Source organism: Xyrauchen texanus, chromosome 20 (genome assembly GCF_025860055.1).
Source record: "Xyrauchen texanus isolate HMW12.3.18 chromosome 20, RBS_HiC_50CHRs, whole genome shotgun sequence".
Lineage (NCBI taxonomy): Eukaryota > Metazoa > Chordata > Actinopteri > Cypriniformes > Catostomidae > Xyrauchen > Xyrauchen texanus.
The window spans coordinates 29,558,875-29,570,731 of record NC_068295.1 but is presented as its reverse complement, the minus strand read 5'-3'; the positions used below and the strand labels follow the sequence as shown (position 1 = coordinate 29,570,731).

Genomic DNA, 11,857 nt, shown 5'->3' with positions numbered 1-11,857 from the left:
AAATTATGTTTTTTGAAAATGTAAAAATGCAGAAAGTTAGGGTTAGGGTTAGTGGATAGAATATAAAGTTTGTACAGTATAAAAACCATTATGTCTATGGAAAGTCCCCATAAAACATGGAAACACAACATATGTGTATGTGTGTGTGTGTGTGTGTGTGTGTGTGTGTGTGTGTGTGTGTGTGGTTTGAAACAGAAGAAAAATGTGCAAATTAGACAAAGAATATTACAATCCTTCTGTTAAATTGTTACATATTAAACATTTCCCATACTGAACATAAATAGACAATAAACAATCACCTATTGTCTGAAATTCACTGGCAAATCCACAATTATTAGTGTAGTGTGTCAAATTAAGTTAATCTTGCTAACAGATTAACATTTATACTTAATATGACAACAATACATTATAGCACATGTCTGTAATACTAGCATGTTAGCTTCCCAACAGAGATTGCCAAATAACATCAACTTGTGCACATACAAATTTACAAGATTAATACAACATCATAATGATAACATCAACATTATTAACAGGTATATTTCTTCTAAAAATGAGATATATCTTACTTTTTTTTAAAGATTATATGCTCACAGTAACCCAGCTTGTGCAATGTATAAAGCACACTGTCTTAAAGGGAAAGGTGTATAGGAATCAGTAATGTTCCCTCTAGTGGTGAAGTATGAAAGTGCAATTAAAGGGATAGACTTTCCAACATAAGGGATCACTAGGTGATCGCTTATTACTTTGTAATGTTTGTTACTTGTTTCAATTATATATTGTTCTTTATTCTGCAGTACATTCTGAAGCACCATCTTTTGGAACAACTTCTCAGTGAGAGAGCACTTTTGAGAACTCCACTTGACCTGGATTACATGGAGTTTGTGTGTCGTCAGCAGCTGTATCTCTTGACCGGCTCTCACTGAATCTGCCCTTCATCTGTAGAAACAACTCAAGACTGTTTAGTATATCTGTGGCCTTATAGTACACAAAAAGCAATAAAACAATATTATTGTGGTCAATGATAATTATGAAATTCCAATGTGATACTGAAGTGCATTATTTAATTCAATGTCATGCTACTCAACATGATTTCTTACTAATGTGATATATTGAGCTAGAGTCATTAGCTAGAGCACTGTGTAAAAGGTAAACAACATGCCTAGCAGGATCTTACAGCTTGGCCTAACATGCATGAAAAGTGAAAACATTATTAGGCCCAACATTGAAAACTAAATGGCAAGTACACAGCATGTACAGTATATAATATAAAATGGTGAGAGAAATGAATAGTACAAATTGGCTTAATGAAATACAGTATATGCCTAAGACATACACGAGCCAGGATACTACAGTACATGTAGCAAGGTGTTTTAGGATCAAAGGACAGGATCAAACAGATGACCATACAAAACGAAAAATATTAAACTAAAATGTTGAATAACCAGCAGCCTATGTTCTCTGCACATACCTCCCCTGTTGATCAGCCGATTTGCTACATGTTACTGGAGTCTTATTACTGGAGTAATGCAATTTATAAAAGATAAATGATTCTATGTTGTTCTACCCAACATCACAGTAATGCGACAGCTAGCTAGTAAACTGTAGTAAACTTACTGTTTTTAAAGTGTCTGGCAAAGATAAACATTCTATAGTATGAAATCAGCCCTGTTAAATGGAAGGGGAAAAATAGCAACAATCAAAGTAATAATGACTCACATGCAGTGGGCCCCTTGAAGTCATGTCTCACAAAGAACAGGTGAGTTTGTTATGGTTCTTCATAATAGAAGGGAGCAAATCACAACTTATTTCCGGGAAAAGGGGATAACCAATGATATTTGAGGTTACAGACAAAAGAGTAAGTGCCCTCCCCACGACTTACAAAATTAAAAGGTGTTCCCTATAGAAAAGTTTGAAGAATGATTTTGTTCCCTCGGCAGAGGGTTTCTTTGCGCGTAAGACTTTGTATTGAATGCAGGAGATTTCGAGCATGCAAGTTCTTCCTTTTTCCTCGCATGGCCTTTATCTATCATGCGTGCGAGCGTCAATAATGCAGATTATTGGCATTGATTTTCCGCCATAGTATATGGCAAGCGTCAATAAAGAGCGCGGATTATTGGCATTGATTTTCCACAATAGTATATGGCAAGCGTCAATAAAGAGCGCGGATTATTGGCATTGATTTGCCGCCATAGTATATGGCAAGCGTCAATAAAGAGCGCGGGTTGTTGGCATTGATTTGCCGCCATAGTATATGGCAAGCGTCAATAAAGAGCGCGGGTTGTTGGCATTGATTTGCCGCCATAATACAGGTTCACCGTCACACTCAAAATTGCATTAAACGATTAAAAGAGAAAACATAAAACCCACATCGTGGGGTTCAAAAATCTATTTCAATCTACTCAAATTATAAATTAAATCTGGAAATATAGTTTTAGTATTTTGCAGGTGCGATTCACCGGTGTGAAAAACTCTCTTGCTGTTGCTTGTGTGCTTTTTTTTTTTCTTCTTCTTCTTTTTTTTTTTTATTGAATTTTAAGAATTACAATTTCAGTCAGGGGTACAATGAATAAACTAAATAAACAAACATAAAAAGACAAACAAAGCAGTGACAAACTTAAAAGTTAAACAAAAATGTGAAAATGCTTACATATAGATACGCACTTTGCAGCTTTCTTATTTTTCAAACCCAGTATTGTTTTTAGGTATTGTTGAATTTCTGCTCTCAAAATTAAAAACAAAGGCTTGTTTCCTCCACATCTACATTTATGAATACTAAATTTAGCTAACAGAAGAAGCAGATTAATTAAGTAGTATTCCTTATGACAAGATTGGTCATAAAGGAAAAAACCAAATAACACATTTTTAAAGCAGAGTTGAAAGCTGGGCATGATATGAGCCTTAATAAAGGAGCAGAAATCTGACCAAAAACAAACTGAATGAGGACAACTCCAAAATAAATGATAAGATGTTTCATCATGTAAATCACAAAATGTACAAGATGTATCAATATCACAATTAAATCTGTTCACAAGATAATGATTACATGGGTAATATTTATGAATTAGTTTAAGGGAAATTTCTTTGATTTTGTTTGTGACTAAATATTTATGAGGAAGTTTCCAGATTTTATTCCATATCAGATTATCAGCACAACCATTCCAAAATGATATAACAGCAGGTCTGGAGACAATATCCCTTTGAAACAAAGCCCGTACACAACGATTCTTATTTTTAATATAGGAAGGAGAAAAACAGATACGGCCAACTTCAGTATTAGCAGGATCCAATGAGTATGGAGATAGCAAAGGGCAGGTATTTTTAAGAAGCATTTTTAGACCAGAGGGAACAGCATCCATAACCACAGCAAAATCTTTAGGAGTAACTGGAATATTATATTTAGAAAGAAATTCAGAATAGGTCAACATAAGACCTTCATGGTTATACAGTTGGCTAACAAAAACTATATCATTACAAAACCAGTTCATAAGAAATAAAGATTTAGATTTATACAAAATGTACTTATTATTCCAGATAAAACACCTGTTTGGGGAGAAATTGTGTTTATAGATTAAATTCCAGGAAAGAAGCATCTGTTTGTGAAAATTAGATAGTTTTAAAGGAAGTTTAGCAATTCTGTAGTCACAAAGCAAAAGGAATGGAAGACCACCAACTTGTGAAAAGATAAAGTGAGGTATAATATTCCAGATAGAAGTTGGTTTTTAATAAATTGCTTAATCCAGTTAACTTTGAAGGTGTGATTAAGAGTGGTAAAATCTAAGAAGTTCAGGCCTCCATTTTCAATTGAATTCATAACCACAGATTTCTTTATATAATGGGTTTTATTTTTCCATAAGAAGTTAAACAGTATTTTATCAATCATTTTACAAGTATTATCATTAACTGCTAAGGAGAGCGCTGCATATGTAAGTCTCGAGATGCCCTCTGCCTTTGTGATCAGTACTCTCCCCCTCAAGTATAGGTCTCTCAGTAACCACTGATTCAATTTTTTCTTTGTTTTGTCAATGACTGGTGAAAAGTTAAGCTTACAACGTTCCTCTTCATTCTTTACAATCTTAATACCTAAATATGTGATTTCGTTTTTAATGGGAATATTACAAATTGACAGAAGATTGCTGTTTTTAAGAGACATTAATTCACACTTATTTATATTCAGATAAAGCCCTGAAGATTTAGAGAATGTATGGACAATTTTAAGGGCTAAAGGTATTTCTCCTGCATCTTTTAAAAAAAGAGTGTATCGTCTGCCAATTGACTAATAATAATTTCACTGCCAGCAGCAGTGATACCTCTTAAAGGGCTCTGTTTAATATGATCTGCAAGAAGTTGTGTACAAAGTAAAAATAAGTATGGGGAAATAGGGCATCCTTGTCTGATACCACGACTGAGATTGAATCTGGGTGAGGTGCCATTACTCAGCTTGATTGAGCAATTTGCATTAGAATATAAAGTTTTAATGGAATTAATAAAGAAATCACCAAATTCAAATTTTTTTAGGGCCGAATATACGAAATGATGTTCAACAGTGTCGAAGGCCTTATGGAAGTCTAAGAAAAGAATGAAACTCTCATCTGGGTATAGATGTGGGTAATCAACAAGGTCTAATACCAAGCGAATATTATTTGAAATATGTCTATTACGCATAAAACCTGACTGTGTGTCATCAATAATAGAGTCCAAAGTTATCTTAATTCTAGAAGCTAATATAGAGGCTAAAATTTTATAATCATTATTAAGTAGGGAAATTGGTCGCTAATTGTCTAAAATTAAAGTGTCTTTTTTTGGTTTTGGAATTAAGATAATTAGGCCTTGTGTCAGGGTAGGCGGGAGTTTGCCATAATCAATACATTGTAAGAAAAGATTTAAAAGAAAAGGAGCAAGTTCTTCTGAGAAGGTTTTGTAGAATTCGGAGGTTAAACCATCTACACCAGGGGATTTATTAAGCTTGAGCTCTGTAATAGCTTGAAGGACTTCCTTTATACGTATAAAACTATCACAATGTTCTCTTTGATCTTCATTTATAGTTTTCGAATTAGAAAGACTATCCATAAAAACAGAGGAATCATTTTCACTAAACCTTGACTTGTAAAGAGTGCTAAAAAAGTTTGAACAGTAATCCGCAATGTCCCTTGAGTTATGTGTTATCATACCATTAATATTCAAATGCAAAATTGTATTTATTTTTGCATGGAATATTTCTAATTGAAAGAAATATGCCGAATTCTGTTCACCCTTTTCCAACCATCTCTGTCTAGATCTAATGAAGGCCCCCTCTGCCCTCCTTTTATAAATATCATCTAATTGGCTTTGAAGTGTGAATAACTCAAGGTATTCATTATCCGACAAATTTGGAGGAGATTTATGAGTAAAAGCCGTAATTTTAGAAATGATCGTCTCCTCTTCAAGTTTTTTAGCTTTAGATAATGAACTGCCAAATTTTCTAAGAAATTTACAAGCTTCAAATTTTAATAACTCCCAATTAGTGCAATAGTTATTACTAATCTTAGCTATATTCCAAAATTGTGCAATCAGACTGCGAATGGTCATCTTTACAAAGTCATATTCCAATAATGACTTATTGAGCTTCCAATAAGAGTTATGGTAGTTGTTGGAGGAAGGAGAGGAATGTAAAGAAATGTTGATAGACACTGCCTTATGATCTGTTAATGGTGTGGGAAGAATATTAACAGAGATATCTTCTTTATGTAAATTGCATGGAGTTAACCAGTAGTCTATACGAGACATAACGGTACATGCCTTATTCTTCCACGTGAAAGAACTAATACCTGGGAATTTCTCTCTCCAAATGTCTATAACTCCAAATTTCTGCATAAAGGCCTTCAGTGTGGAGTTCTGATAATTTACACTACAAGGTGGCCATCGGTCAAGGGAGTTGTCTAAAGTGATGTTAAAATCACCTCCTATTAAAATAAGTGAATTTGGGAATTTAGATAAACAGTGTGTAATTTGACTCTCTAATTTTTTGATTAAAGCATAATTTTCAATTTTAGAGTTGTACCCATAAAAATTTATAATAATTGTAGTCACCAGATCTAGTTTAGTAACTAAAATAATGAAATGACCAAGGGATCCCCTTCAGAAAATAAAATATCCCCAGAAAATTTGTTTTTAAAATTGCAACACCAGCTGTACGCTCAGAACCATGAGCAAACCAAGCATCATTACCCCATTGAGCTTTCCAGAACTTTATATCTTTGGGAGTTGAATGAACTTCTTGAAAGAAACAAAAGTCAGATTTCTGCTGATTAGCAAATAAAAACAAAGCTTTACGCTTAACATTAAACCTTAAACCCCTGGCATTAAGTGTAACTAACGAAAATGACATGAATATATGATGAACAAAAGGAACAAGAACAATATTAGAAAAAACTTCCATCCCCTTCGAACTGAAATAAAATAAGAATGAGCCCGGTTATGAAACTATAAAAGTAACTGATAACATTAACCCACAATTAACTTGCATTAGGCAAGTAATAAACAATAGCATAAACTTACAAGTTGGCATAGAACAGGACAGAAGAAAGTGTTCACATCTGACGCAAGATGAAAATCACTTGAATTCACGAGGGTGACTGCACTTCTTTCCCGTCAATGTAAACGCGCACACCGACAAAGAAAGCTCGTTTCCCTTCCTTCCTAGCAGCTTCAACCAAAGGCCACCTCTCCATCCTCAGTGACTTGTCTGCTTGAGACAAATCTTCGGTGAATCTCAGCTTGTGACTCCTCAAATATTCCGAGTGTTTGGCCTGCTGCCAGATCAGGTCCCGCGTAGATCTTCTCACGAAGCGAATGATCACTGGTCTCGGTCTATTGGCCTGCTCATTCAGCCTTCCCAGTCGATGTACAACATCTATGTCATCTTTGAAAGAGACGTTTGAGTCGGGAACAACTGAGACACAAAGGCCGATGACTTTTGACTTGATGTTTTCCTCAGAATGTTCCGGAATACCGTACAGACGGAGGTTCCATCTCCGCTGATAGCGTTCGGCATCATTCAGTCTTTGTTCAAGTTCGTGGATTTTGGTGCTGTTTAAATTGGCGGTAGTTTTGCAGCTTCTCAAGTCTGTTTTTAAACCGTTTACTTCTTCAAACACAAAGTCAAGTGATTTCTTAAGGCCCTCAATGCTCACCGTATTGCTGGTAATCAACTTGCCGAGGTCGTTTGCACTTTCTTTGATCCTGGATGTCAATGCCGCAATTACATTATCTTGCAATTCCGTCAGAGAAATTTCACCTGGAGATTTCTTTTGTTGGGGTTTCACAGGCGTATCTAGGTCGGAGTCATGTACGATCTCGAGACTTGGGCTTTCAGACCGGGTGACATCGGTACGTTTTTGGTCATATTGATGGTCTACCTCGATGTGTGCCGCAGACCCACCAACAGCGACAGGAACATCTAACTCCATCTCTTCCGTAAGTGACTTGGAGGTAGAATTTTTGTTTTTTCCTTTGCGTTTCATCGTGCTATCCTTGGTTTCCATGTGCGTTAAGGAGTTCAGTTAACAAACGGCAACTTGAGGAAATTAAACTAACTTAAGTAATAAGTTACTCTGCTAAAACAAAACAGAAAAATGGCCTAATGCATAAACGAACGATATGATGAGTCCGGGATTAAATAGAGTTAAAATAAAGGGGATGGTAAGTAAAATTGAATCAGCTGCATGAAATTGCGACCGCACCGGCTGCCATCTTGGATCGCCCCTCCTGTTGCTTGTGTGCTAGTGATTAGCCTACATGATTACAATGACGTAGCTAATATAAGAAATATTTAAGATTCCACACAATTTCGTGATCAGTAATCAAATTATTTTTGTACAAAAGGACAGGTTTTCTTTCATTAAAGCAGATGCTCTGTGAAAATGCACATGCAGGGTCATGATTAGGCATAATCATCGGGTTTTGCACCAATTTTTCACTCAAACTGTTATGCTGATAATATCATTTATAATGAAAAATATGTGTGGACTCAAACTTTGGAAAATCTTCTGTCGGGAAAATAAAAATGGCACTCCATGTCAAAAAAGGTTACTGACCCCTGCTTTAAACTAAAACCCTTCAACCAAAGCAAAATGATTAATATTACAGTAACAATGCGGCTGCGCGCATGAGAGATCAAATGGGCTTCATGGACAACATGCTCTGCTTTCGAGGGTAAACATTAGGATGAACGCAAACAGGTGAAGCAAAAAAATCAGATATGTGTCAAAATATTAGATCTGTCACCAATATTATTCACAAGGAAAACACATTACTTCTGAATATTAAAAGGGAAAGCACTCAATACTCTTAATTAATTAGTTTTCTTTTACAACGGATCTTAGTTACTTTATACTTAGTTCTTCATTATTATGAATGTTTGCCTTAATAGTTACTTTAAAACTTGAAGCATGTTTACTTAATTTGAAGGCAACATGACATTGTTTTAATTTAATATTTACATTAATATTTAACTTTTTACATCACTCCTAAAATTCTTCTGACATCCCTTCACCACTTCAACTCCACTTTTGATTATGTATTAAAGGACTCATGTCGTATCATGAGGACTCAGATTGTTCTTGATCCTTTGAGATAATAGATCCCTGCACTATGAAAACGTACTGTAACTTTCAGAACTCATAACTTCCTCCCCAGTGAAAAGAACATTTATTTGAAACTATGCTACAAAAAAACTTGAAACTGAAACCAGGCTTTGATTTCCTTGGAAATTCTTGAAAAACAACACCTATTTGTTGTTTAGAAACTTGGCCTGCACGGTCAAAGTTACATAATAATGAAGAAGAGGGAATACAAACCACTGCATGAAAGGAAGAAGGGAGCAGACAATTTTCATGTGTGTTTGCATTTTGCGTGTATATGGGTAGTTGACACAAAATTGTTTTTAAAAGGTTGAAATGACCTGTGGTAACATGCAGTCTATCAAAAACTATTTTAAACATAATTTTGTATTACACAATTAGTATGCTTGCAACTCATATTGCATATTGAGAGACTACAAGGGATGTTTATATTGATTGATTGATTGATTGATTGATTCAAATTGTGAAAAACATATAAATCAGTCTCATCAGTTTCCCTTTAAAAAAACATTTCCCTAAAATATTGATATGCATCAGCTAATCATATGCGATTAAAAAAAAATGCACAACAATGTATTCAAATTATTTGTAAAAGCAAAAGAAGTCATTCCGGACTATGAATTACAGGGAAAAAGTAAATCTGAAAAACAATTCTGTATACAAACAACTATAACCCAAAACATGCCATTACATACAATTACATTTTACTTTATAGCTATGTTATGTTTCTGAAAAAAACATTCAACTGACTTTTCATCTCTAATTTACAGAGGTTTTGAGTGTAGAAACAGGAGGAAACTAAAAAAGATTGTGCTTGAAAGGTCACTTATCAACACTCTGCATAAAGAATTTCTGTTATTTCTCTGACTCTTTCTCTCTCTCAACAGATGGGCTGTTAGTATGCCTGTTTCCACAGTTTTCCGGCAGGAAAGAGAGGATGCTGAGCCAAAACCCTGCTGGCAAACATGTCACTGACCAAACTCTTTCCCTCTATTTCTATCTCTATCTAGCAATCTATCATTCTCCTTTTCTCTCTTGTTCACTCTCTCCTCCCTGGCTGTCACTGAAAATACCTGCAGCAGGTATTATGTCATAATTATTACATCCACACTTCAAAGGTGTCACTGCAGAGAGAACAACAGTGATGAAAAGAAGGAACATACAGATCAAACACACATCTCAAGCAATCACACACACGTTTTCCACCTTTGCCAAACCTAATGGAAATGTCACTCATTTCTTATTTACACTGAGGCTGAGAGCTCTGCTCCCCAGCTTGAATGAACTGTTTAATTCTCTATGTTGAAGATGCACATTGAATCGATTAAGAGGCAAAATATTCATAATTAAATGACTAAAATCTGTAGACGTTTTTGTTTTTTACACATTATGGGCTTCTGGATAGTGTCCTTTTATTTGAGAGTCATTTGAATTCAGCTTAGACTACATGCAATAGAATAAGAATACAGTTTAAATGATGACCACAACTGGTTTTATCTGGAAACTTCAAGGTACCAATATTTTTTCCATTAATGACGCGACCGATTTTCTTTCCCCATGTGGGTGTAAACTAATTTACATTTCTCTCTAATTGAAAACGAATCTTCTAACAAAGAAACGTGATGGATTTCGAAAAATCTGATATCAATACGGAATTCCCTTTTTTCACTCTGTAACACAGTGATCAACCGTCCTGCAGCAGGCTATGAAATGTAATTGACATGCATTCCTGCGTATTCATAATCACATTCAGTTGCAAACATTTCCCTGGCAATAGCCTAGTCTTGCTCTGCCGTCAGTGGAGTTGGAGGGCAGAACGCACTGCTGCTCACTCGTGCAGTGATTTGGTGTCAGTGTTTTCGTGCGCTCATTGAGTTAGGCAGAGACGCGGCACCTTACGTATAAACATCCTAATTTAATCCCGAACACCGCTCTTCATTTAGCGGCTCGAGCGCTAATTAGATTTTAAATGCAACATTTAAACTTGTGAGTGAAATATTGGCGTTTAGGGACACTGATTTTGCGCAACTGTTTCTCTCATCTTGCACCAGATTTGTCGGGTAATAAAAAATGATTCTCGACGTGCTCTGTTCCTATGACATGATTTGGATTGCACCTAGCAATTTGGGGGGAAATCAGCACTGAGCGCAGTATACGACGTTTTGGGACAACTTTGGTGCCAGTGGACACGGGCAGTCGCAAAAGTCTCTAACTGCCTCAGGATTGTTGCTGTCGGACTGATGGCTCTGAACAGGATGGATCTCATCGGGCTCTACTTGCTCCAGCTGGCAATTTTTGGTGAGTTTTCTTCTGAATAATTCTGCTGATTTGAAGGGAACGGAGGATGAGCTCAGCTGCAGCTGTTGCGGATGTTGAGAGAATGATGAGCAAATCCCCTCTTTTCCTGCAGACGCTCGGATCTTCCTCAATGTGCTTTCTACGTTTTAACTTAAACTTTGTTTTTACACTATTGTAATTTTTTCACAAGTTATTGTGTGTGAGTGGCAGTGTTTAAGGAGTCCTTATAGCTACAGTAATTACACTGAATTCTCAGTGCCCATTTAAGTGGCAGTATAATGTTTGGCACAGCAAATGACACGGATCGGACGACCTGCTAATGTGATTATGTTTGTGTTCAAAAATCACTTCTCGCGCGTATTTAATATGATAGTTCATGGCACATTACCTTCATCATTAAAAAGCAACAGCATAACACCCAGTCCGTCAAGCTGCGCGCGTCATTGTGACGCGAAGCCTGGCATCTCGTGTCGTCCGCAGGTAGAGCACGGATGATGCGTCCTACTGCATCTACGCAAATGTCTTTAAAGAAACTGCGAAGAACCAACAGCCCGAGACTGTCGGGTCATGAGGCATCCTGTCAAAAGCGTTTGCAAACGATACCTCCTAACTAGACCTCATGCCGCTGGATCCTGCCGTCCTACTATTTCATTTGTGCATTCTACTGAGACCTAGTTTTGTCAAACGGGCTTAAAGTATCTATGAATAGCATTGGTGTTTCAGGGGAGGCTTTCTTGGCATGCTAGGGTATAGAAAAAATATGATGATTAGACTGACAATGCAAAGTTTCCTTTTGCCCTCTAAGAGGTTATGATGTTTAATAGATTTTGTCAAGTATTATGTAGTCTACTGGTAGAGTCATGGTTCATATATTGCTTTTAGATGTAAAATTCTCCAATTGAATGAATATGTAAAGTAAATAGGTTAATTTAATTGAA

The 11,857-nt window shown here is 36.0% G+C and overlaps 1 protein-coding gene across 1 annotated transcript in view; it reads left to right on the top strand.

Annotated features, from left to right (window-relative positions):
* The first annotated feature begins 10,466 nt into the window (after positions 1 to 10,466).
* gfra4a (GDNF family receptor alpha 4a) overlaps positions 10,467 to 11,857 on the top strand; it is a 129,091-nt gene continuing 127,700 nt past the window's right edge. The window contains exon 1 of the mRNA XM_052151500.1: positions 10,467 to 10,919. Coding sequence (XP_052007460.1) covers positions 10,862 to 10,919 — 58 coding nt within the window. The 5' untranslated portion in view covers positions 10,467 to 10,861. The remainder of the gene's footprint in view (positions 10,920 to 11,857) is intronic.